General features: G+C 45.4%; 1 protein-coding gene across 1 annotated transcript; it reads left to right on the top strand.

Annotated features, from left to right (window-relative positions):
- Positions 1 to 894: 894 nt before the first annotated feature.
- Positions 895 to 26650, top strand: kcnh4b (potassium voltage-gated channel, subfamily H (eag-related), member 4b). Its single transcript, XM_040176765.2, has 16 exons — positions 895 to 1576; positions 8276 to 8509; positions 10282 to 10413; positions 10736 to 10869; positions 14697 to 14937; positions 15812 to 15969; positions 16100 to 16301; positions 16500 to 16694; positions 16798 to 16997; positions 17275 to 17524; positions 17608 to 17822; positions 20901 to 20939; positions 21731 to 22110; positions 23150 to 23241; positions 24107 to 24189; positions 24818 to 26650. Exons 1-16 carry the CDS (start codon positions 1501 to 1503, stop codon positions 25781 to 25783), a joined length of 3597 nt encoding a protein of 1198 aa, XP_040032699.2. The 5' UTR covers positions 895 to 1500; the 3' UTR covers positions 25784 to 26650.
- The last annotated feature ends 882 nt before the right edge of the window (positions 26651 to 27532 follow it).

Below are 27532 nucleotides of genomic sequence, written 5' to 3' on the forward strand. Positions count from 1 at the left end.
TGAGGGTGCTGATAGGTCTAAATAAAGCTTCAAAATGAAATATTATCATTGGTAAGGCATAATTCAGTTAAACTCACTCTGAAAATTCGTATTGTCCACTTTAAAATGAACAAAAGCATTCGATTCTTCTGCTTACCTTCTGCAAATAGAAAAAAAAGATCCTCTAAATGATCAGGTTTCTCAAATTGAGCTTTTAGAATTTTAGATTATAATTAATGACATTGTATTTGAGGAATGAATCGAATGAAAACGAGCATAATCTTCCTCCTGACTGCTGTCCAATGTTGAGATGACACTAATACGATAAACAATTCTTTACATCACTTACGTTGCGCCACAATTTAAGAGTTGGAGGCGACTTTGGTGCGTTTAGCACCAAGTCCTCATGAAAAACATCTCCGGGCTTATCGTTTTAATCCGCTCTTAGCGGCTTTTATCCCCGAGTCTTAATTCTCTCATGAGGACACCGAAGGGGCTGGCAGGGCGACAGTGAAAAAAACAAAAAGAATACTCTAGGAATGTTTTTTTTTTTTTTTTTAGGGCTATATTTCATTTCCCTACGCACACACACCTTGAATGTCCCCCTGAGTCGGACATGACAGACGAGCACAATGGCACAAAGTCCAAAGTGAGTACAATAGCCTGCATGGAGCGACATGCAGGTAATCCATCTTTCCTTGATTTCCAGACATGCCCACAAAAGCCATGTGCCAATAGTAGCACTATGGGGTGTAATGGTGCTGTCAGCGGCTCCAAAAAGCATCCTCTCTACCTCTGTTCCTAACCTCCGCTCCTTCTCCCTCCCTCCCTCCCTCCCTCCCTCGCTCTATACCCCTGCCACTGATGAAAACTGGTCCCCACAGAGGATGCCAGGATCTCATTGGCTGGGGCATCACAGGAGTGGATGGGAGCGAGCGAGAGAGAAAGAGAGAGAGGGAGAAAGCTCAAGAAGATGCAACTACTCTGGCGCGGCATCTTGGTAGAGCTCCGAGCTTAAGGGAAGCAAGTTTTAGACGCGTGCGCCGTCAGTTCTTGTCTCGCATATTCCGGGTCCTCCTATAGATGGAAGAAGCCGTGGACTCGCTCCACGTTGCTGCTCTGATGAGCCCACTGGCTGAAACGTGCAGACGAGCAACAGCTGGGCTGACTGACGTGAAGCCCTTTGGATCTCAGCGTCACCTGGACTTGATCTCTCCTTGTTGACTGAGCACCGACCTCTCATCGCTCTACTTCGTTTCCACTCACCTAAGGCAGCCGCACCTGAACATCTGCGTCGTGGGATTGAGCGGCTCAAGTCCTCCCCGACCCGCACTTTTTGTCTTTTTTTTGTTGTTGTTTTTTCTCCCCCCTCCCCCGGTAGATGTGTGTCCCCGGGCGGCACTGGACTGCCACCCTCAAAGTCTCCCCTGCACCGGCCCACAGCCCCTGGAAGCCACCTGCCGCGCCCCCGGGATGGTGTGACCGCCAGCCAGCTGTTGGCCGTCCCGCATCTGGGCCAAGATGCCCGTGATGAAGGGCCTCCTGGCCCCACAGAACACCTTCCTGGACACCATCGCCACGCGCTTCGACGGCACCCGTAAGTGCAACCAAAAAACTTCTAGAGGCGGTGTCGTTTTGCTTACTTGCCGGGTTTTGCACGCGACCTACTGCCGTTTCGTGTGAGGGACGTTTTCGGGGCGTCCAGGTTGGCTTAGTGGTTTGTGTGTTGGGAGTGTGTTGTCTCTGCTCATCTCCTGTCACCATGCACAATTCAACCAAGGAAAAACAAGTAATAACAAAAGCATTCAAGGTCTTTATGCGGGAAGGCTTTCGACACAGCAAAAAGACTCTACTTTGTGTTTTCTCTGCTAGAAAAGAAAGTGAGATACACTTGTTCCCTAGAAGGTCTGTGGTGCTCTGTGTCTCAGCACCGAACGCCACCTGACTGAAGCCCCACATGTTGGCAGATACAGAAAATTCCAGTTTCAGAAAATTATGTCGTCGCTTCACGTTTGTTTTCGCACAGATGGCTCCGAAACTCCTCTTCTGCTCGACTGTGTGTCTCTTGTTTTGTACATGGCGCCGCCTCGGGGGAGGTTGCGGCTCGTTGTAAACAAATACCACGGGGACCGGCTGTGTTTTTGTTCGCCATGTCGATTCGGCCTGCCCGCTCTCTGCTCCCTGTAGCTGCATGAACAAACTACCGGCTCGCAGTCATGGGGTCTCGACACCACTCGGGGGGACGGGTGGGGGGGGGGGGGGGGGGGGTAAACACAGTGAAATGAGAGGCATTACAGTGTAATTGACATGTAGGCTGTGCAATTAAAGCTTTGACTTGTGGGTGAGGCATTCTAATGAGGTGTTAAATGATCTCTCAGGAGCTTAAAACACATGTTGCCAATCAGGAAGAACAGGCTGCTCTTCAAAATAAAATACTTAATCACAAAGAGAAGAGGGTTCGTGAAATATAGAGCCAGTATGGAAGCTAACCGAGAGGTGACGTGGAGCTGGAGGGTCGGGGGCCAACATGTTGAATCTAACCCTTCTGAAGGGTCCGTCAGCTAAACGTGGGCTCCCTGACTGCCCACTGCTGCTCTGTGGTCGAACCCCGTCTCTGAACATCAACAAAAACCTGAAAAACCGTCGTTTTCTCTTCTGTTGTTATGTTTATTCCTTATCTCGGTGTCTTAGCGGTGACTCAGGATTCTTTCTCTCGCACGCTTTGTGGTATTTCAACCCTCGATATCAACAGATCAAGAATGACGGCAAACTTACGCACCTACAAGTAATTTCAAAACTCAGGTGTTTATCCTTTTCTCCTGTCGGACTTCTGATAATTAACCAAATAACGGCCGAGATAAAAAGATTTTGGCGGCGATAGGACACGCCTCCTTGCAACTATACGCCAGATTTTGTCACCTCCCGGCCAATCTCCAAGCCGATCACGGGGGCTCTGGCTCCGGGAAGAGTGGCAGCGTGCCCACCGACCAGAATAGCTTGCTTCCTGTTGCCGCGGCGACAAGGTCCCGCCACTTGACGTTGATGATGCTTGAACACTTTGGTCTTCCAGAAGATGATGGTCCGCTAAAGAGAAAACACTTGAACTCGCTTTCCAATCAAGGACTTTTAGAACGCAGCTGGTCTCTTGTTTTGGAAAGAAGCTGCTTAAAAACAAGTGGCATTGTGGGTCGTGCAGCTGTGATCTCATTTCAGCGTCTCTGCCCTCAACCTGCTTTAGTTCAAGGTGGTTTTCCACGTTGGATGGAAAACAATCTGGCTCTAGATACGATCCTAAAACCCGTTTTATAGTAACGAGATAGTGTTTGTTAAAGTTTCCTTCACTCAAGATAAATTGCTCTTCTTGTCGCTTCGCTTGAATGATTTACTCGACACTCGGAGACCGTTTTCACGTTCATCTGTTTAGGGTGTAGAAGTTTCTCCTCGAGGGATCAAGTGGATTTGTGACATCACAACTACTCTGGAAGCCGAGCCCCATTCAGAATACAATTTACAACAACGCAGTTACATTTGTCGTGTGGTCTTTAACGCATTAAAGGAAAATGTACCGACAATTCAGAACTTTAACAGATAATTCCTAACAAACCTGATGCATCTCATCATTTTCCATTGGTTGAGAATCAAAAGAAAGCACAGTGCTGACTGAGCAGGCACACAGTTTATCTAATGTGTCCCTCCCAACATTAACCTTCCCTAGTCGCCTCTTTACTGTACGATTCATTTTTGACTGGATTATTCATGTAAACCATCATTATCCATTTATCTATTTTACATGTCCTAATTATTTACCTAATACAAAACAAGACGGCCGTTTATGCAAAGCATAACGAATCTCTGGAACACATAATACAGCACTTTAAGTTTAAAAACCCTCCCAGCCCGTCTCTATTGTGCCGCTCACACGCCACGTTTCCTTTCAGTGTAGTTTCTCAAGTTTGTGGCCCTGAGGGAAACTTGTCCAAACTCACAAATGTTAATTGTACTGTGCTCAACCTTTAGGAATAACCTTTAAGGAACTGAAAGCTATTTCACATTGATTTTAATTGAACCGATCCTGGACTAAGAAAATGTGCATCATATAGACTCCTATAGGCCGCTTCCTGTAAGCCGAATGTCAGATTAGGTTAAATCAGTAACCCGAGCACAACGCAGGCCTCTGCTCATGGCAATGTCAGCCTTCCTGTTCCCCAGGGATCAGTGTGTCTGTGTGTGTGTGCGTGTGTGTGTGAGAGCCCGGCCTGAGTTATTGTACTGCACGCTGACTCTGTACGATGTGTCCGTATGTTTGTGCTTCAATAATAACCCCGTGGGGTAATCCTCGGATGTTCTGTGGTTGGGGGGGGTCGCGTCACGGAGCACCACCACCGACTTCAAAAGTCTTTGTCGTCTAACAGGGCGGAAAACTTTGACATTGCAGTTTTCCGTGTGCGTCGCTGCTGCTGAGCTGTGCAGTTGGTTTCAGTGTTACAGCATAAGGGCCCGTCTCTTTTACGGCCATCGCCGTCTCCGCCGGCTCCTTTTACACAACCTCCCCGCTGGAGCTTTCACATTGACCACAGCGCTTGTAACCACAGGGGCTAAGAGATAAGAACTGGGTTTATCCCCCCCCCCCCTAACGCTTTTCTGTTAAAAGGCGAGCGAGGAACCAAAGGGGAAACGAGGAGTGAGCTAGGACTGTCAGATGGAGCCTTATGGAGCTCATTGTCAGCCAGCTGATGGATGGATCTTCATGAGCAGCCAGAACACTGCAGACAGTAACGAGAGGACAGCTGAATTACTTCTGTGGCTTCTTTTCATTTGGTTTTACAGTTGCTACGTGTAATTTATGTGTTGACTTGGCGTTGTCAAAGTGTTTAATTGATACAGTCAAGATCATTCAGTAACCGCTGGGTTGCTTGTTTTCTTTTTCTTTTTTTTACCTGGCTCCTCCTGAATATATCTTCTTGAGTAAGACACGAAAATCTAAATTTGCTCCTGATGCGCAGGTCTGCACCTTCCGTGGGAGCACCGCCTCAACCGGTGTGTGAATGTAGGTGTGAGTGGGTGTGTGGCTTTGTAGAGCCCTTTGCACCATTCTCAGAATACAGTCACGCCATGAATGCAGTCCGTGTGTTTTTTTTTGTGCGATTCAGACCACAATAGCAAAGACCCTTTCGTCGTCGAAAAAAACAAGCATTATTTGGTCCTGATCATGATGTTGTCCGAAATTGCTGATTTCAAAATATGCACCGAATGATTTCCCCAATCCATTGCCTGCGAGCCTCCTCGCACTCCAACCCATCTGCCCAGTGAGTAATGAAGTGCTTCTCGGTGGTAATTAGCTGTCGAGTCAGTGGCCGAGGCTCATGGGCTTCATCTGCCTGGCGGAGGAACTCGCGCCCATGGACGCGATGCAGGCTGCTTGCTCTCAGTAGTAGCAATGCAGCGGCATCCCGTCAGATTACAGTTGTAGCAAGTCAGCACAGATGTGTAATTAAGGAAGCTTGTGCAGTGCAGCAGCCACTCAAAGCAATATCCCTGAGGGGATTACAGCCTCAGAATTGAGGCTGTGTCACAATCTCTCACACACACACACACACACACAAGCGGTTTATCAAGAGGGTCCGTGTGGGCAGCGGACTGCTTGCTTACAAAATCGCCAGAGAAGAAATAAGTATGCTTTTGTTGAAGCTGAAGTGGAATCTTTTTTTTGAGATCCATATAAAATGAATCATTCAGGAACAGCCGATTCATCAATTTAAAATCTGAGACTCAATCCGTAAAGAAATATAATAGGGGATGTAAAAGGGACTAAAGGTACCGCATGCAGCACATTTCTGAAAATATATTAAAAACTGGACAAGGAACCTGAACTAGATTCGGCGTGTGTATGTCTGCAAAGAGTCTGCAATAACTGTGATCGGAGGTACTTAAGGTTCTACTTATTGGAAACATTCTTGTCGACAGCACCTGTTTTTTCCCTTTGAAACAGGTGTTTTTTTTCTACAGATCATTAAACAAGATGTAGATGACAAGTTGCCAGTTGCAGCTTTTTCAGTCCCACGCAAACACAAGAGAAAATAAATGTGAAACCAATGCTCTAGATGTATTTCATCCAAACAAAAACCTTACCCCACCCCAACTTTTATCACTGATCAAATCCACAGTGTGAAGCAGCATATTGTATTCCTCCTATAGATATGTAGCATAACATTTCCCAATTGTGTTGGTTTTAACACATCCTTACAAAGTGATTTACGACTCCACCTGCCCTTGACCTACTTACGACGGACCAACGAAGGACTGCTTTGGGATGCTCGGCAGAGGTGCACCTATTCTTAGGTAAACATTACGTAAACCCGAGATGAATGTTGTTGCTCTCCAATACTTCCTGGCTCGCCGAGTTTGGGTTTTAGAAATGTATTGAACATTTCACAAGTGTAACCTAACACGTGTTCAGCAACAGTTTCCAGCAATAGTCTCCAAGGCGATGTTCTTTTTTTTTTTTCTTTTTTTTTTTTTTTTTTTAGATCTGAAAAGGCAGAGACTGTGTCCCAAAAGAGTATGTTCATGTGCAACGAATTTGATAGGTATTAAAAAAAAAAGCCCTGTCACTTTGCGGTCTTACGTCATGACACAATAATGTGATAATATATACACAATATTATATGCACAAAAGGTATGCAGCAGAAATGTTCCAGTTTCTCCATTTCAAAGTCTGGGGAACAGCAGATGTAGCAAAGCATAGCGTTGGCATTAAGCCTCCACTGTTTGTTGATAGATCAGACTAATGCCTGTCTCTTTCTATAATTCCACTGTGACAGTTTAGCTGCTGCTCACTGCACATCCTGGAAAGGTTGTCACCGCTCAGAAAAGACGTCCCCTATGGACCGCTTTCTGCTCAGCCCGGCCAATTAAAGCGCCGGATTGTGGAAAGTGCCGCTGCAGCTGCTTAATGCAGCTCCTTCTTAGGCTCGCTCGCCGCGGAATCAGGTGAATTCGCACCGTGTGTGTGCGCCTTCTCTGCTCGGCAAGTCAGAAAATCTGGAGTCTTATGTTTTTCAGCAGAGAATAAGTCCGCTACTCTGTGGTGAAGTTTTTATGCCTCAATGCTGATTTTTGTGAATAATTAGGAAAAACATATGCACACATATGCAGTCTCTGTACTGCATGAGGTATTTCTGCAGTACATAGTAGCTGCTGGGAAGTAGAAAGATTTTTTAAAGATATATTGCATCCACATTTACAAATGTTGCTACTTGTGATGATATGTATTAAAAAGTCAGTTGTAATAGTCGGTTGGTAATAAACAGATGTTAGTCTGTTTATCTTTTCCACCTTCCACCGGTGGCTTTGGTATCCAGTCTTACGTTAAACTCTACTCTTCACCAGGATTAATATTCCTGTGTGTGAGCAGGACAAATATACTTCTGCTGGTGCTGCTGGAGAACTGTCCGTGGTGCTGAAAGCAAGACGAGAAACAACCAAGAGCCAAAGGCGAATGTGCTTCGGTGCTGAATGAACAGCTGAAGCGGAGCGCTAATATCCACATCATGTGATCCACGCGATGTAAAAGCCTGCACACTGTACGCGTGTTTTATTCATTTGACATTCAGACGTGTGGATCTGTGGCAATCAATTTAACGGTACACTCATAATCCCTTCATACCAGTCGGGGCGAAAGGGGGTCGTGTGACTCCTGTGTTACTATGAAAGGTGAATAGATAAATGAGAAAAAGAACACAAGCCTATTTGACCAGAATAATATATGGGAAGGATTGAAATGTCCTTATATGTGTTTTCTGGGTCTGTTTATATTTCAGAATTGATGAATTAAAAAAATAGATTTATTCATGGATTCATTTCCCTACGTATGCGATACAATCTTGTTTTTTAATTTGACGCTGCGGGTCATTTAGAACATCACTAACCTTTGTGCTTTTGTTAAACTCCAGTCAGCTGTTTTGGTATCTTGCAGCCCATATTTCCTTCAAACGTCCACACGTTGACCCCTCCGGGAAATTAATTCTGCCCGAGATTGAGTCCACACCAAAGTCTGATTCATGTCTACTTTGAACCTCTAAACTAGTGTTGAAGTTAACCTGCGAAGCTTTCAAATACGTTCAAGAGCTAAACAGACTTTGACTTTAGTCCAATGATCAAAATGGCAACAAACCTCAAGGTAAAAAAAGAGAGCAGGCGTCTCATGTTGGCATTGAACTTCCTCTCATCTCCATTTTTCTTTCTACCTCCATGATGCTTTGTTCCTTCTGAAAACCTTTCCGTGTCCTTCCCGCAGACAGTAATTTCCTGTTGGGTAACGCCCAGGGCCACCGCGGCTACCCCATCGTCTACTGCTCCGACGCCTTCTGCGAACTCACCGGCTTCACCAGGACCGAGGTCATGCAGAAGAACTGCAGCTGCCGCTTCCTGTACGGCGCCGACACCAGCGAGCACGTGGCCCACCAGATGGAGAAGGCCCTTGAGGGCCGGGAGGAGTACCAGGCCGAGGTCCACTTCTACAAGAAGAACGGTGGGTGCGCGCGGTGGAGGACGATCAGATGGGAGAGAGCCTAAATTTTGAATATCGCAGGTCAGCTGTGCAGTACATTCTCTCTGCACAGACTGTGCAGAAAGTGTTCAGTCTTCGTGCAAATGGTGCTTCGAGAAAGAACGTGTGTGATGGGAGAAAAAGCCTAAAGCTAGTCTTGAATGCATATTCCCAAAGCCATTTATTCTTGAGTTTATAATGTGGAAAATAAGGGACAAGTACCGGTTATACCATCTACGTGTGTGCACTTGTTAGTCTCAATCCTCTTCAAGATTTCAAGCTATAATCCTTTTGACAGTCTTGTGCTCGACACACGATGTCATGCATGAAAGAGAACATACAACACTGTTTAAGCCTCTCCGATCGGCACACAGGATTATGTTCCCGAACCTGCAGCCTCAAAGTGTTTGAACCGTTAATCACGCTGACGGATTATCAAATAAATTCCACAGGTGAAAAGGGCCTTTTCTCGTCCGCTTCTCGATTTTCAAAGCACAGTGAGGAAGTAATAATGTGATGCTGTTTTAAACACAAGAATGATAGAACCAAAAAGAGAGAGATCGTGAAAATTCAACTTTAAAGATGTATTCATTCATTCAGTATTGGCAGTATTTTCATGATGAAATTGAAGTCTATTGATCCAAAGTGCACTACAATGGGGAAAATGCACTTTTACAACAATAAATCCTACACTGGACATAATATGGATTTAAGTATACTCAGTCAATTTTATTTTAAGTATTAGAAGTCAATGCATTATAATGACTGCTTTCAATACTATTATATATTATATAATTGAAAAAGAGAGAAAATGCCCACACTGATATTTTCATACTGCTTGTTTTTATCCAAAATGATTGAAAATAATAATTCAAATGTTTTAAATAATTAAATTAATTGTAAATAATCAAAAATTAAAAGAATACTTTGGAATTAAGTTACATAAATGTTACATAATATTCTTGTTCAACGACTTGAAAGGAAGAACCGTCTTGTTTTTGTTGTTGTTACTGTTTTACACGGCTCCTTATGATTTTCTGTCCATCAACAATCTGATTTATCAGCCAATTTATTTCAGCTACATTTTTACATACCGTTGGGTATTTATTACGGTTTGAATTAGAAAAACCTTAATTGGTTAAGTGACTTGTAGCTGGCTGACGGCTTGTCAAATAACTATGCAAAGTAAAATTAGTAAAGTAAAGTAAAAGCACCACAAAGAAAGAACAGTACTCATAGTAGGCCCTAAATACACCGCTGGCGCCTGTTGCTCACAAGCACAAAACACATAACCAGCTTCTCCATGTTGATTTACACTCACAGTATTGAGCTAACACACCAGCATCGACACTGTTTTCTTCCTCCATCCTTATCTATAACACACACACACACACCAGGGATGTGATGATAGAAGGGAAACATCCATTCAGCAGTGGACAGTTTCTGCCGAGTTGCTAATGAGCATTCAGGTCGTACAGATCTACGATGCGCCTTCCCTGCCGACTTGTTAAAACCGACCCTCTGACTTTCCCTTTGTGCACAATCCTCCGAACATGGTCCCCGTCTAATTGGAGGTATATTTTTAGAAAGGCTGTGCCACACTCGACCAGTGTCACCGGCTCAGACACGTTGATAGCCGACAAGACACGGGACCCAAAGTCGTCAACGAGACGCATCACGTTCAAACACGCACGCGTCTGTTGAGAATCGTACTTTTCACTCACGAAAATGAAGGTTTCGCATTCTCGTTTCAGGCGTGGCCTTCTGGTGTTTCCTCGACATCGTGCCCATAAAGAACGAGAAGGGCGAAATGGTTCTCTTCCTGTTCTCCTTCAAGGACATCACTGACACCTATGGACGGGGCCACCACAACAGCAAGAAGGAGGGTAAGTTACGAGACCCGTGCTTTCGTCACTCGGCCTTTATTTGCTTACACTGAGCATGATTTACGAGCGGGTCATCCTCCCCCGCCTGCGGCGTTCGCCACTGACACGTGCTGCCCTGCAGTTTTTGTTTCAGCTGGCATTGCCTGGGACAATGTCTGTCCAATGCAGGGGGGGGGGGGGGGGATTTGGCCGGTGGTGTGTCCTCAAGTGGAACCCGGTTGAAAATATCAAGCAGTTTTCCACGTGAAATCTGCACTGTCCACCCCGGACGTTCTCCGTCTGCCTTCGTGATCCGTTTGACGTGTGCCGATCCGTGCCGCAGGTCCGGAGGACAAGAGGCGCAGGAGGAAGAGCAGCCCCCACTTCGTGGAGGCCAGGAGGCGGGGACGCACCATGTTGTACCAGCTGACCAGCCAGTTCTCCAGGGGAGGCAAGAGAGAAGTCAACCTGGGGGGCGTGAGTACTCCCGACCATGCTCACACACTTCCCGGTCGCCTCCGACAATTTTAACATCTAAAAGATGAGTTTGTAGGAGGACAACAGGAGAGTTTTGACCCAGTGTGGCTGAACTTGCTCTGTTGCACATATTTGCTGGGAGGAACAATACGCTTGTCACTAACGTGGAGGTCAAAGGCGGAGCTTTATGCGGCGTCATCATCGTTACTTTTTTACCCGTACGGTTGTTTCAGATGAGACTGCTTTGTTTAATGCGTCTACACATTATCATATATAAGTACAACTTGAAGGCTCACGGGTCTCGACCCATTTCAGCCGTGTGTTATTGCTTTTTCTTTTTGAGTGTCTGAGTGTGTTTCGAGGACATTAAAAGGTCGCTGCGGTGAGAAAGACGCGAGCTTCGGTCCGCTCCGTTGCCACTCGTACAGAACAAAGGCCTCCGTGGGCTTTGAATAATAAAGTCGCAATACACTCCAGGCAAATGTTATTCATGAGAACGAGCTCTTGTTTTGCTCTCACGTGGCAAACAAGAGCGGGTTTTAGAGCGCAGCACCATTTTAAGATAATCCCACTTCCTCTTTGCAGAGGCTCAGTTACCAACTGGGTCTGTACTCAAACCTGTCCCTCACAATGTGGCCTTTCCTCCCAGGGGGCTAAAAGCAATTCAGAACGTTTCTGGGCTAAATTTAAATGTTAAAGATAAAAAAAAAGGTGAAAGCTTGTGAGACGTGTGTGATTCAAGTAAAAAGGAAAAATGGCTCTAAAACACAAGTCTTTAAATGGTAATGGTATGCCCCTTACATGACACATTTTGACCTTTGCTTCTGTCCTTCTGTGTAACATCTAACGTTAAACCTGCAACAATATGAATCTGAATGAATGAAGGCCTTTTTTTCCTAATTATAGGCAAATTGATAGTAGAAGATGAACCATATTTACTGGAGATATTTAAATGTCTAGTGCTGACAGTTGATGAACTGGTGAGTCCTCGCTGGGCAAATTATCATTTTACAGTTTATATGGTTGCACATAGAACTATCATGTGTAGGCACATGTAGACACTATTTCATTGGAATATTTCTTTGTGCACTTCTTAGAAGGCACATTTCATAGATGTACCTGCTCATTTGACACAATATCAAATGTGCGTGAAATTTCTGCAGATAACAGTTGAATAATCAGACGGAAGAACAGGGACACAGAGTGCAGGAGCTATTTGTGATTTAGGCTGTTTTCCTCTGCAAAGTCATGCAGCACTCATAAAGTTGTTGGACTTTAAGTCTGTTTCTGTATCGTTATCTCTCGGCCTCATCCATCCTCAGTGCCCTCAGTCCCCCCCTGTTTTTAGCTTTAGACGTTTCTCTAGTCAGCAGCTATTATACGGTTTCACTCTCTCCATCTGTCACTGACCTCATCTTCCCTCGGCTTCATCTGTCTGTATTCTCCAGCTTTTCCTCGTTTATCTGGTACTCCTTTTCTCCTCTGCTTTTAAATGATCTTCCACGCTTTCTCTGTTTTTTTACTTGTACTGATCAAATATTGGGACCCTACATCCACCCTAACTAACAACTAAGAACACATTTTTCAAATTAGTGCAGTATTAAAGTAGCCTTTGCATGTTTGACTCCAGGGCGTACATTACAACCCTGAGGGAGATACAGTCCTTAATTGTTTAAATAAAAACCCTTATGAGTCTATAAACTGCAATAATTAAATGACCAAATCATTTCCTCATCCACCTGCTACAACATTACTCTTCCTTTTAAACAATAATGCACTAGTGATAATAACCCTGACAGGGGCCATAATTCTGCATTGTGAATACTTTTGATGATTGTGTATTTTTTTTTGCTGCTTACACAACTGAGATGTTGAATTTAGGACCCATACTTATAATACTTATATATAAACGTGTAATAGAGTATTTTTTCATTGTGGTTTCACTACATCAAGTTAAATAATGGGGCAAACTACTCTTTCCACAGTTGCCATCCTCCCACTCTGACTGTGACTATGCTCTTCCCAGTCTGTTTTTATTCTCTTCTGTCTGTCTCCTCCTCCGTCTTCCACCAGCTCTGTCCTCCCGTCTGTCTGTCTCTCTGGCAGTTAGCTAACAATGTCTTCCTCTGCCTCCACACCACAGCCAGCCGTCTCTAACTAGATCTCCATTTAGCCCTTCAGCCTCCCAGGCGAGAAAGAAAAAGGCTAAAGCTGTCTTTTTTTTAATGGAAAAGACAAAGAGAAATGCACAGATCTTTACCTCAGACCCCCGACCATAAAATACAGAAAGAGAGCACGATGTGGCAAGTGAGTGCTCTCTTTCCGTGTCAATAAATACAAATGGAAATCCGTTAACTGATTTAGAAAGTTTTCACTCTGAACTGACTCAATTTCCCTTTGCGTTTCAAATGGTCTCCCACACGCTGCATTGCCTCCCCAGAAACATGTTCAGCTTGAGTTTCTCTGGAAATGTTGTTTATCTGTTTTAATGCGGTCAGTGTATTATTCAGGCACATTGACAAGTAGTTCAGACGTGATTTTAAGCACTTCCCAGAGGGGGAACGTGTGTGCATCGTCTTCCCCATCAAGGACAGGATTTTTATCAGCACGGAAGCCCAAAGCATCCTGGGAGATGTAGTTGGAACAGTGAGTTTGGGGAGTGCATGTCAGTTAATGAAGCGCGAAGACCAGCTGCGGCTACGAAGCGTGCAGTCCCATGTGTCCTCAAAGTGCTTTTCTTTTCTAATCATCGGGATGCAAACTGTACGGCAAATTAAATACAACGGTCCGGCCTTTGCTGACATTGCTTGAACTGTCATTAAAGTGGCCGCAGCTGTTGATGGCAGCGAGTCAGTCTGCTCTTTCTCAATCTGAAAGTTGTTTCTGTTTGAACGATTTGGACATTCCTGCTTCCAAAGTAATACAATTATGATGCTATTTTGCAGGGAACAATTTGACAATCGTGCGCAAAGAGTGTGTCCTTGTTCTTTAGTATTTCTCTTATCGTAAACGGTTGTCCATTGTCTCCCAATTAGTTTCCAAATATTCAGTCTATTCCATCCAAGTCAGCTTCAGAGCCCTTATAAGCCTCCATTTGAACTAATCCACACTTTGTGAAGTGGCCATATTGTCCTTCTCACTTCCGTCTTTCCGTGTCGGTGTATCACGGTCGAAGGTAATAGCTTCTCGTCCTGTCCCCTAATTGGTTAAGGCTATTAAGGGCCAAGTGCCTGGCGGCATTTGGAGAACCGTGCTCTCATTATGTGCAGAATGGATTCTCTTTCCTTCTCATCAGCAAAAGCAATTGACGCTTTCTGCAATTGGATTTTCTCAATAAAAAAAAATGGGTGGAATGAAAAGGCAGAACTTCTTGGAAATAAAGGCAGGCGTTGGCCATTGGTCCGTACCACCTGATACTTAAAACCTGATGAAGTCAAGTCATGTGTGAGATTATTAGGCGGCAATAAGTTTCCCATTCACTGACCGTAATAACACATTTAGTGTTATTACTGCCTGCCCATTTAAAGCGGTTATCCCTGTCTATGAGGAGGCTGTCGTGAATAGATAACCAGCAGCATTAACCTATCGGCATCACTGGAGTCGCACACCCATACTGAATCATCATCGGTCAGATCACAGGAGAGGATGTTGACATTTAAATTGACTGTTTCTGCAAAATCTTGGCGCACCAGACGTCCATCCGATTACCATTTAATTTTAGAGCCATCTGGTCATCAACTTATTCATTTATGCACTTTGTCCAATGTGCGTTTTTGTGTATTTATCAATGTAGGCTTAAAAAAAACCTAAAGACACTTCTCTTACAGAGCATGATTGCGAAGCCTTCAATACCGGAGTACAAGGTGGCAGCAGTGCAGAAGTCACGCTTCATTCTGCTCCACTACAGCATCTCTAAAGCCCTGTGGGACTGGCTCATTCTGCTGGCCACCTTCTACGTGGCCGTCACCGTGCCCTACAACGTCAGCTTCACGCCGTACGACGACACCGTCACGGCGGCGCGCTCCACCATCGTCAGCGACATCGTGGTGGAAATGCTCTTCATTACGGGTGAGGTGGTTGTGAGAAGACGTGGCTGGCTGACGTTGTGCCGAAGTTCTCCAATCAATCCGTCGAGCCAGTTCTTTCCACTTCACTTTTCCACATGACAGCAGGGCAACAAGAGCCAGGAGACGCTTTTCCCCTGAAAGTACTCTGCCAGGAATACTGGTCAACCCCCGAAAGGGAGGACTTTAAAATGCTCCACTTAGTGTTGATGAACATTGGTTTTATCTAGAGTTCATGTCTTGAGGCCCTGGTGTTGGCAAGACCAGGGGGCCCACCAGCTTTTCCAGGGAGACGTTTTTTGTATTGTAATTGCAATTTTGAATTGAATTCCTAGATTGCAGGTTATAAAAACTAAACTCCCTTTAAAGAGTGTGGCATTCGAAAGACATACTCTGGCAAATATTGTATTTGGGACCGGAGGTGTTGACTGTTTTTGATTTGACCTTTTAGCTTCTCATTACTGAGGCTTTAATTGAGCGATTAACAGCTCAGCAAATATCAACAGCTTGCGAGACGGATACGTTTTAAACATTTTCTTTTAAAAATCAGCCAGAAGTCCTCCTCGTTATGCCTGCATGCCACATTCTGACAGTAATGGATGCATTCAAACCATCAATTAGTTTAGTTCACTACCCATTCTGTACTTTCAAAAGTGTGGGTGCCAAACCCTTTGCATGGCGTGGTCCAAAGTATAAACCATGAGCCGATGAACCTCCTGCGATTTAAACCAGGTTGTGATCTCTCACTTTTTCCTCATTCAGTACTGTACATAATGTGTTCATTGTTTCATCAGTCAAACACACATACATGTGTGAATTTATTTGAATGATTATATCCATACCTAAAATAATCTTACCTACAACTATTGTTTTTGCAGACATTATCTTAAACTTTCGCACCACCTACGTGAGCCAGTCGGGGCAGGTGGTGTATGAGGCGCGCTCCATTTGCATTCATTACGCCACCACCTGGTTCTTTGTGGACCTGGTGGCTGCGCTGCCCTTTGACCTGCTGTATGCCTTCAACATCACAGTGGTGAGTGCGACGGGACAATGACGACATGTTCAGTGTTTTTTTTCTTTCACTGGGACTGCTGACATGCAGAAAATTGATTATTCATAATAAATGAGCCCGCTCCACCTCCTCCGCCTTTTTGTCTTTTCAGACCTCCCTTGTCCACCTGCTTAAAACGGTACGCCTGCTACGCCTCCTCCGTCTGCTTCAGAAGCTGGATCGCTATTCCCAGTACAGCGCCATGGTGCTGACCTTGCTCATGTCCGTGTTCGCCCTGCTGGCGCACTGGATGGCCTGCATCTGGTACATGATTGGACGTAAGGAGATCGCGACCAATGACACCTGGGACATCGGTGAGTCTGATTGAGGCCTAAGAGGAAGCTGTATGTGTCAGATGGGAGCATATTCTTGCTGAAAAGGACTACGGCGCAGTTCACTCCTGCAGCATAAGAGCAACGTGTCATTTCTTTCAGAGCCGACGGATGAAGCTCAGACACAATAAACATGACTTTTGACCGTTGGTTTTCCCGCGCTCTGCCTTCTCATTCAAGGGTGGCTTCACGAGCTGGGCAAACGTCTCGAGACGCCCTACACCAACAGCACGGCGGGCGGCCCGACGGTGCGCAGCGCCTACATCGCCGCCCTTTACTTCACCCTCAGCAGCCTGACCAGCGTGGGCTTCGGCAACGTCTGCGCCAACACCGACGCCGAGAAGATCTTCTCCATCTGCACCATGCTCATCGGCGGTACGTCCGACACCGGCTCACGGAGCCCTGGCCCTCGCCGGGAGATTTAGAAGGCGGCGCTTTTTTTTTTTTTTAAACGTTTTCTGTCTTCCCCCGCGTGCAGCGCTGATGCACGCTCTGGTCTTCGGCAACGTGACGGCCATCATCCAGCGAATGTACTCGCGGCGCTCTCTGTATCACACGCGCATGACCGACCTGAAGGACTTCATCCGCGTCCACCGCCTGCCGGAGCAGATCAAGCAGCGCATGCTGGAGTACTTCCAGACCACGTGGTCCGTCAACAATGGCATAGATGCCAACGAGGTGGGAGTCCCGTTCATTGTTGTTGTCATGTAATACGTTTGTGCACGCTGCTGTCTGCCCTCGGGGAAACCTCCAGGGGTCATGTTTAGATGGGATTTGTGGCCCGCGTCTGCTCCACGACACATTCACACCCCTTTCGCAGCTGTAACTGTTGATGATCTCTCACATCCCACGGTGCGCCTGCGCACCCCCAAATTACAACGTCAGCGGCAGCACCGTCCAGTCCCCAAATACCAGCGAGCGCCACCTCCTTATTACTTCTGTCACACGTCCCCAGCTCCTGCACGACTTCCCCGACGAGCTGCGGGCCGACATCGCCATGCATCTGAACAAGGATATCCTCCAGCTGCCGGTCTTTAAGGGGGCCAGTCGTGGCTGCCTGCGCTCGCTCTCCCTGCACATCAAAACGTCTTTTTGCGTCCCCGGGGAGTACCTCATACGTCAGGGTGACGCGCTGCACGCCAACTACTTTGTCTGCTCGGGGTCCCTGGAGGTGCTGAAAGACAGCATGGTGCTGGCAATATTAGGTTTGTGTTCTTAGGCGTGGACCCGTTTTCCAGCATCGCGCTTCGGGTGACTGAACAATAAATATTAATTGAATTCATTTTAGGAAAAGGGGACCTGATTGGGTCCGACCTGCCTGGAACCGACCAGGTGATCAAGACCAATGCTGATGTGAAGGCCCTGACCTACTGTGACCTCCAGTACATCAACGTGCGCGGCCTGAGAGAGGTGCTGGAACTCTACCCGGAGTACGCCAGTGTGTTCACCTCCGACATCCACAACAACCTGACCTACAACCTGCGTGAGGGCAGCCAGGACGAGGTACTCCATGTGCACCGACTGCTTCCCATCAAATGTTTCATTGGGGTTCGCTTGTTGACAATCGTAAGCCTGTCTTCTAAAATTCAATCCCTAAATATAACCCTCAAAAACGCTTTTCAACCCAAGGGAATACAGAAATGTAAAATCTAATTTCATCTCTCACACACACACACACATTGTTCTCATTGAATAGAGCAGCAACATACCAGACAACACCCTCCCTTCCCCCCTCTCCCACTCCTCCCCCAAAGGTGCCTTTGTCACTCTCCTTGACACTTGGTCCACCACCACGACCAAAGGGCTGTTTGGTGGCTTGATTGTCACACCAATTACAATGCGTGGGTGCCACTGTCAGGCCGCCGTATCGCTTCCCTGTCGCCACCCCAAAGCAAAAGCCGGGTGACATTACAGATACTGACCCCCCCCCCGCCGTGCTGCCTGTTACCCCCCCTCCTCCCGCCTCACAGTTATTTAAGACCATCCTGCATTAGTGGAGAAAATGCACCTGTTGATATCACACACGCAGCACGTGTTTTAAAACCCTTTTATATAATCTGCTCTAAAGAAACAAAGTGTCCAAAGCGGCAAGACATTTTGTTCAACCGTACAATCATAACAGATGAATGCCAAGACATCTGTGATGTGTGAATGATTCAACTGACAAAGACAATGCCCTGCATCCTTTCAATTTCAAGCATTTTGCACTCCCACAGGCCTTTCTCATTTTTTGAAGGTTTTCTCGCTCATTAGCTAATTAATTTCTATTTTTTTTAAAGTTCCTTTGGTTTGGAAGATGAAGAACAGGACATGTGTGCTGGCCATTTCCCCCAAATAGTCTTTTCGTCCTTTTTCAGGCTGAGGGAAACTGTATTGATTTGGTTTTCAAAAAGAGAATTATTATTCTTCCCACAAAGAACCATCATAATTACCAGATGACACCTTACAAAATCCATCTATAAAAGATGATTATTGCAGAAAATAGACTATAGTAAGTCATGGAACGTATATAGAAGTTCTTCCAGCCTTTGATTATGAACCAATAGGCTTCCCTGTGGTGTGGCTGATCACGCGCATTATCCCTCTAACTCTGTCTCAAGCCATCTGCTCAGAGTTTATCCTCAAGCACAAAGCCAGGGCTCCCCAGGATGAAGGAGTGAACCAGCGACGAGCTGCCATGAACACACACACACACACACACACACGTATAGGACGGTCTCCTCTACATCATCTCAGTGGGTTGTTCTATGATGGGAGGTCCACATTACACTCCACAGATACGTGAGAATTATATGCTGACTGTGAAGCAATGAAACAAATTGTAGGAATGCCTGTTACAATATACGGTATCCAAAAGGACTATTTTATCTTAGGTAATCTAGGTAAAACTTACAGATGACTTTTTTTTTTGGTCAACTTTAACTATAATTGAATAGCTTTTACAGATGTGCTGTCAATGAAATCATTTTGACATCTTATGTATAAATTTCTTTCTAATCACTGTCCTCCAAACTTAACTCTCATAGTGTTGTTTTTGGCCGCAGTGCGCAACTGTGAAAGTGAAAGAACTTTGTACACTTCCTCTACCTGAACACCTGACATGGACAAAGTTAACCTCGAGGTAACAATGAGTCAATAGTGTGCTCACAGCGTGGTTTCTTTTCGCCCAGGAGGGGAGGGGAAAAAAGGCAGTTATTGCAGCTATAAGGTCAGCTTGAATGATTTGCTATGGAATGATTGAAGACCAAGGAGCACGGCTGATATCTTAAGGGAGGTGGATTTCGAAAAGGTGAAGGCATGGCTCTGCTTTCCTGTGCAGAATGGGAAGGTCATTACACCCCCGGGGAACCCGCCCGTGTCCCCCTTTAATGACCACGCTCGCCGCAGGGAGGGCGGTCAGTAGTCATGGAGTGAGAGGAACGAGCTGGCCGGTCAGGAGTCATACTGATGGAACCCCTCCCCCCCCCTTTTGGAGCTCGTATGACAACCACAGTTTCACAGAGATGATAAAGGCATGACTAAGTTTGAAAAGCTAGAAACATTTTTATTATCTGGGATCACCAGGATGCCGTTCTGTAAGTAGGTCTTTTCTTTGTGTGAGCAAACACTCTTGTGAGTGACAGGAACAAGTCCCTAAATTAAGTCAATTGCAAAACCCATTTGTATATGTGGGACACTTTGAGGGTATCCTTGCCCCATTAATAGCTATTAATGTTCAATTTATGTCATTTGGCACCAATAATCCTGGCCGGCTAATTAATCGCTAAGTGTTGCCCCGGGCTCAGTCTTTGCTAAGAGGAGAATTGTTCCCGCGTTCACGCATCGCAATGGTCCGAAGAGATGGAGTCTCGCAACTAGACTTATAATTCAGCTGTAACCGCCTCCTAATGGAGACGATTTTCAAACTCTGTCTTGTGCTTGAATGAAGGTTAAATCAGATGTGTTTCTTTGGTGAATTAGCGTCATGCATGGAGGAGCATCCCCTTGCACTACGCCAGCGGGGTGACACACTGTAGCTCAACTTGTCCCAGTAAGCCGTGTTATTAGAAGCACATTCTTTCACACATGAGGGAAGATGTCACACCACTACGGTTTAATTTGCCATTCAGATGGTGATTATGCGAAAGACAAAACTTTCCTTGGAATCCCCTCTGCAAGGAAAAAAAAAGGATTGATTGTGTGATTCAGCTCATGTGAACTAACCACGGCCATTTAGCAAACGCTGAGACGTCACCAAAATGAATTCAACATTCTCGAGGGAGCTTTTGGCCTCTACTTGCGCTGCGAGCTGCCAATGTGTCGCACTACATTCCACTGATCAACAGGTGGGAACGCGCCACAGCACGCTGCAATGCGCCAGCAATGGATCCAAAACATTCAACGTTGCAAATTTTTTATAGGGAAGGAAATGCACTCGAAGATGTGTTTTTTGGGTGAAACTCCACAGGACACATTTTTCTCCTAATGTGTCATTACAAATGTTTGGTTAAATGCTTGAAGCTTTGACAATGAGGATATAAAGAAGAAGACATTGATATGTTTTTCCTTTTTGTAATCCTTGCTTCCTTTTTGTCGCCGCAGGGCCTCAGCAGGTTTTCAAGGTCACCCAGACTTCCACACGTGAGTTCAAATGAAACGGTTTACTTCTTTTTCTGTTATTATTCCTTTTTTTCTGCCAGAGGCAATTTCCAAAAGTGTGTTAAATTCAGAAAACCTGTTTTTCAATGGTCACAGGTGCATTTGTATCATATCACACAGCATATTGATTCCAAGGTTTAACTGGCGTGTTTCCCTGTGTTTTTCTGGGACATACAATATTGTATTACTATGAGCGGGTTTGTGCAAGGACTTCCCCTGCAGGTTCTGTCTCATTTGGAGCAGACAGAGCAGTTAAGTCCCTGGAGTTAGCGCGCTAGCTGGGTCAGTAGCTCTCTTAATGGGTACTTTTATGCTTATGGCACCTCCTTATTTTCCAAATATTAAAATACTATGTATAGTGCTTGCTATGTGTGCCATTAAAAGTTCCATTTGCATTAAAACCAAGTGTTTGTATGACGCGAGCGTAATGGATGTGTAGCAGGATTTGAATGATGTGATTAAAATATCATCAGCTGTATCTCATTAAATTCTAAATAACCCAATAATGGCTCTTTATCACCGGCTTCATAATTATAAAGCTTATTACGGGACAAATTACTCACAAAATGATTTGTGTATTGTGATGGGCTTTTTAAATTGGTCACATTTTCTAACGTGATTCCTGAAGTATTTCAGTATTCATGTAATTATTACTCCAGCTTTTCCACATCTGCTTTCATATTCTAAAACTCAACAACAATCCGCGTGCACACTAAAAACGTGCATTAATGTTGCATAGTGTTATTAATGACGTTGCATTTGCTGTTTTACAGGAAACCCGCCTTCCCTCCATCGTGGAAACCAAGGGCGATGACCCCGACGACTCCTTCCACCTCTCTCCAGCCGCGCGCTCCCGTCGCAACCTCCTGCTGCCCAACTTCAGCAGCCCCGTCCGGCGCACCTCCCTGGGGAACCTGCTGGGAGACGAGTTGCGGCAGTTCAACGCCCTGCGGCGCTGCCGTTCACCCAACCTCAGCCGCGGCGTCCACGGGCAGAGCTCGTCCCCTCAGCCGCCGTCGAAAAAGGAGCACGGCCCCCTCAAGGCCGCCGCGGCCTCGACGTTAGCCCAGGGGGGGTCGGAGGCCGAGAAGAAGCCTTCGAAGCTGCTCATCCCAACCGTCACCTGCTTCGGACCACCAGATCTGAGTCCCAGGTAGCCTGAAAGCTATTTCTGTTTTAATGGAAAGTCTAAATAAAAGCACATTCTTTTGCTTGTGAGCAGCTGGTTGAACAAAATTGAGAAAAATATAGAATCACACACTTAATGGAGTGCATTAGAATTTAATGTAATAGTGCTATTCTGGTACTGCTAGAAGTACATTTGATATATTGAATATTCATTATATTATATTCGTTATAGTTTCTCCCTTAAATAACACAATGTTTAGTTCACAACTTTAAGCTATAGTCTAAAAACGATTATACAGCAGATAATACGTATTTAATTACAATACAGTGTGACTGGGATTTTCTATTTAATGTCTTGAAAAAAGGTTTATTATGATTGGTTATCATTACACACTCTGTGACTTTCAGAGTGACACGAGAAGCCGGATGTTAGTTTCTTGCCTTATTCTCAAACACTTTGTTTTTCCTCCAGAGGCTGAAATTGATTCACTTTCAAGAATCCAAAATTTGTTGAATTAAAACTGTTTCACAGGAGTTTGCCTCATTAGCAGCACCACTGCGCCGCGGGATCTCACTGGATTTTGTTGCTGAAGTTCTATCTACATATTCAACCTAGTTATTCCAGTATAGAAAGTCTCTGGTGAAGTAAGCTGTTTGTTGTAACAGACACCTAAAGTCACGCCACAGGAGCCGGCGCCATCCACTTAATGTAAATGGCCTGTATTTGCATTGCATATTTCAACAGATGTCACTGCATTTCATTACCGGAGCACCTTATCTTCTTGGCCCGACCATCTGTATTCATAATGTATCCCTCAAGTCATCCAGTAAGTTCTAGATATGGGTAAGTGCTGGTTCAGAGGGCTCAGGTGTCCGCCCCTCCAGACTGGGCTCTTCTCCAAATCCCTCAAGCCCACGCGGGCCTCTGCCAGCAGCAGCTCTCGTGCCACATTCCCCGCTCGCCCGCTCGTCTCCGATGATAATTGAAAAACCTCTACTGTTACATTAACTCCGGCTCCCCCCCACCCCCCCCTCTCTTCGCCCCCCCCCCGTCCCTCTGCCAGGGTCGTAGACGGCATCGAAGACAACGGACACGCGTTCCACTTCAACGTGGAGCACAGCCGGCCCGACGCCAGCGCGGGAGGCAGCACCCAAGGTAAGTCGAACCGCCTCCAGCTGCGAGGGTCACCCGGGTGCCAGATGGCCTGGAGGCAAACCCAAGAGTTCAAACGGTGGATGCAAGTGCGAGTCGCCCCTGACTCCTTCTGGGAGGGGTGGTGAGGGGGGGGATGTATGAGAGCGCAGGGGAACGGAATGACAGCCGCGTGTGCCGAAGAGTCGAAGAACATGTTAAAAGGACGACAGAGGTCAAAGCGGCGTGCAGGTCCTCGAACCGGAGCGTTGTGCTGATGACGGCTGACATTCTGCGATGAAGATCACTTTCAGTTCAGTCAAAGTCCAACTCATTTACTTCAGCGTAACGAGTGCCTTGGGAAGAGAGATTACACAGCATTACACATTAGCAACCTATGCGCACCACAGTTTCCTAATCATGTTAGGTGTGATTATGCTTGCAGGTGTTTTTTAAAGGCTGTGGTGTAAGATCCTGATTTGGTTTCATTATTTTTTTACCCATCTGACAGCGCCTCCCGGAGGATCGCCTGTGTTATGTTTAGCTTTGCCTCATTAATCCACATGAGTCCTGCTGTGGTCTGTCCGCTGTCATACTGGTCATGTTTCAAGTCTTCACAAACTTCCTTCTTTTAGATCCTTCCGATTTCTAGAAAACTTGTGCAAACTTTTCTTTAGATAAAAGCCTTCTTTTCATTAGGTTGCATAAAATTCTGTAGAGATATGCGTGCATGTGTGTCGGTGTACATGCAATACCTACACATACTGTAATCTATCATTCTCCGGTGAATGTTTTTTCATTTTAATTCATTTTAATCATTATAAATAAATTCCGACTTGTCTGCTACTGTGTTGACTACTTTTAGTTTTTTTCCTCCTCTTATCTCTAGACTCCACTCAGGCTAATGCTAATGCTACTATGCTGCATGAGACACAGGAGGTCAAACAGATCATCAGCCAACTCAACCAAAAGGTAAGGCAAACTACCTAAATTAACATTTCACATGTGGAGACACTGAATCATCAATTCATTGATTTGTAAATTCTTCAGTGGCGACCTGCAAGATGAGCAGAATGGACCCAGCTCCTGCCTTGTATCTCTGTCTGCGCCTTCATTCGTGTTAATGTAAATAACGCAAAAGCCGGTGCAGCAAAGAGTATCCAGATGGGCCCATGTAGGAGCTTTCTGAAGTCAAAATTAATTAACCAGCAGGGGGCTTCTGCATTGCGCAGTGCTGACTCGACAATCTAAAACAAAAAGTTGGATAACAACCTCAATCTGCTTGTGTCCCTTCTCTGACCGTCTTTGCCTGTTGTTCAGCTGCATTGTGCCCAGCTGTCTACTTTCCTCCCTATTTCTCTGCGCGAGATGTCATTTATTTTAGTAGGATTTCTGGGCAGGAATACATTGAACCTCAAAGATAGAAACTCATTTATCACTCTGCCGGGGATTTAGTGTTATGTCTTTTTTTGTGTACTTTGAAGCTGTATTTGTAAAATGACCATGTTTCCTCATTGTTATAATATAATGTATTCGGTCAAGTAGAATATGTTCCAAATCTGTTAATGTCACAACTAAATCGTGTGCACTGTCCACGCAGATGAGCACATTAAACCAGGCAGTATCCAACCTCACCAAGGACCTGCACCACATGATGCATCTACTTCAGGCGCACATGTCTGTGCAACACTACAAAGCCTCCCTGCCTTCGTTCCCGTATGGCATCCAAACGTTGTCCAGCCCCTCTGCAGTCCACAACACCGGAATGCCCTTCGAGTTAGCGCCGACCTTCCACCCCAATAGCGATCCCGGGAGCCAGGAGGGCCCACAAAGCGCTGAGCCCGTCGGCCACTGGAACTACAGTAACCAGAACTTTGGAACTGCTGCAACCCAAACGGAGCGCCAGCACGGGCCTCAACCCTCTAGTCCACCTGCCAACTCCTGTCTGCCCCTCTCCGTACACTCTGCGTCCAGGTCAGGCCCGTGTCACATGACCGCACAGCTCCGGCCGGGCCCGTCCCCTCTTGGTGTCGGCCCAGGCGTCGCACCTCCGGCCGGCTTGGAGGAGTCCCGCGACGGGCTTCTCGGTGCTAGCTCCCAGCCCACTTTGTGCCTGCAGCCTCCCGGCGATGGCGATGAACGCTCCCGCCTTCTGTCCGGTGTTCCCCCGGGTACGTCCGCGCACAGCCTGCTGGACTCGTCCCACCTTAACCTATCGTGCGAGGACATTTGTGTCTTGATGTCGGCCCAGGCATCCCACAATCGGATCCAGGACGCGTCCATCTTCCAAAGCGAGGACTCGCACCCCTCGGCCCGCACTCCGTCTGCATCTCCGCCCGTGTTGCCGGGTCACCCGGATTCAGCCTCGCAGCGGCCGGACGCTGTCCAGCCTCATCTCCTACTGGGCGACCCGTCTGCCGCGGAACACACCAGTCTGGAGTGCCTACTGGGGAACGGAGGCTCTACGGAGAGCCGGGACAGTGAAAGTGTGTCGTCGCGAAGGTCCAGCATCGGTGTTCAGACGCAGAGCACGGAGCAGTCGTGGTGTCTGGACCTCACAGATTAAACTGTTTTAAGGGTAAACCCACTGACCTCTGATTTGGGGAGAACAAGTTAAAGACAAGTAACTACTTCAAGTGTTAAAGAGACCCTGCTGGAGAATGTCAATGTGTGCGGTATTTCCACGCAATTTTCACTATTTCTATGCAAAAGCATGTCATTTGTGCATTATCTTGGATTTACTGAAGTGTGTCTTTAAAACATTTCCAGTGTATACTATATTTTTTTCCAACACCCCTTAGTGCAATTTGCAGTTGATAATACCCGTTACCTCCTTGCATGGTAAAGCTGTTTATTCTTTTTCCTAAGGAAAAGGTTTCCAAACTAATGTGTATGCATTCTACATGACAACCTGTTGATTGTGATACTGTATTTGTAAAGCAAATAAAGTGGTCTGCTGCTTAAATATATGAAGGAACAAAAGTGACACGCGCGTCACCTTGCATTTAGTGACTAGAGTACGTGCATTATTGAGCATTGATTGTTTATTGTTTTGAATTGAATGTTTTTCTCCCCTCAGCATTTTCTATTAGTGAGTTCTTGGGGTATAAATATCCAACCTCCACTGTAATATTCTATTGGATATTTCCATTTTTATGCTTTCTTCATCCACATTGAGATTTCTTATTATTTTCCACACAACGGCGTTAAATATAGCCGTGAAACAATTGATTTCTTACCGTTCTACACACAAGTTAGCTGTGGATAGATAAACATAAATGAAAACAAACATATTTAAAATAAAAGAGATTCCCATTAAATACTGTCATTAATTTACTAAATATGAATGCCTACTGGGGGAAAAACATTCAGAAAATTTGTTCTTTTTCATTGATTTCTCTTAAGCTGACAAAATAAAGTATGCAGAAACGAATTAAAGTGTCCTTTATTGTGGCGTCACACACACGTGATGTGTGTCATTTCTCTGAAAAGAAACGGCGTCACAGAAAGAATGAAAGTCATGTATTATTTAGTTGCCAAGCAGAATATGTTGGAGTACTTTTTCACTGACAAAATTCAGAAAAACTGGAAGAAGATGCACACAGTTCATAAAGCCACACAGGGGTCAGAAAAATAAATAGCCTCTTTTAGTAGTTTTCCAGGCCTCAGAGAAGAGAAAAAGCTTTAAAAAAAGAAAATGAAGAGGTTGTTTTTCTCATCAGTGGCTGTGAGCGCTTTTGGTTTATCCATTTATTTTTTATTTGGATTGATCGGGCGTGACTCTTAATCCCATTATGCAAAAGAAAAACTATTTTTCCTGCTTGTTGGGATTAAGCTGCAGCATTAATCAGCATTTCTGATCATAGCAAAACAATAAAACAACAAAGCCATATTCAGGAATGTTTCGTTTCAGTACACACAGATAAGATCTTGACTTTCTTTCATGTCCATTGGCTCAATTTCAACAGTAACTGCCAACAACACAGCGTACCATGAGGAGACACACACATAGAGTAATTGTTGGGTTTGTGTGGTTTTCGTTTAATGATCTACAGTACCAAATAGTTTACGGAAAGTCTGGTGATGGAGTGCGTCTCCATTACTGGACGTTATAAGTCACTGTGAGAAAACTGCAGGTGACAATTTCAGAGTCAATAAGAGACACTGGAGATTCCAAAGTAATTGTGGCTATTTTTCACTCTTTTCTCTCACAATTTTCTCTTCTATATACAGTGATGTGGTGTATTTATGATTTAAAATCCCTCTTTATAAATAGTTAAAATCGCAGAGCAAAGCTCAAAGTGACCAAATCCAA

This window comes from Gasterosteus aculeatus, chromosome 5 (assembly GCF_964276395.1).
Source record: "Gasterosteus aculeatus chromosome 5, fGasAcu3.hap1.1, whole genome shotgun sequence".
NCBI lineage: Eukaryota > Metazoa > Chordata > Actinopteri > Perciformes > Gasterosteidae > Gasterosteus > Gasterosteus aculeatus.

Excerpts from the sequence above, each read along its gene's own strand:
- kcnh4b (XM_040176765.2), top strand. The coding sequence starts at position 1,501 with ATGCCCGTGATGAAGGGCCTCCTGGCCCCACAGAACACCTTCCTGGAC. Across the intron at positions 1,577-8,275 it reads CACGCGCTTCGACGGCACCC|ACAGTAATTTCCTGTTGGGT; the intron begins GTAAGTGCAACC and ends TCCTTCCCGCAG. Across the intron at positions 14,938-15,811 it reads GGAAATGCTCTTCATTACGG|ACATTATCTTAAACTTTCGC; the intron begins GTGAGGTGGTTG and ends TTGTTTTTGCAG.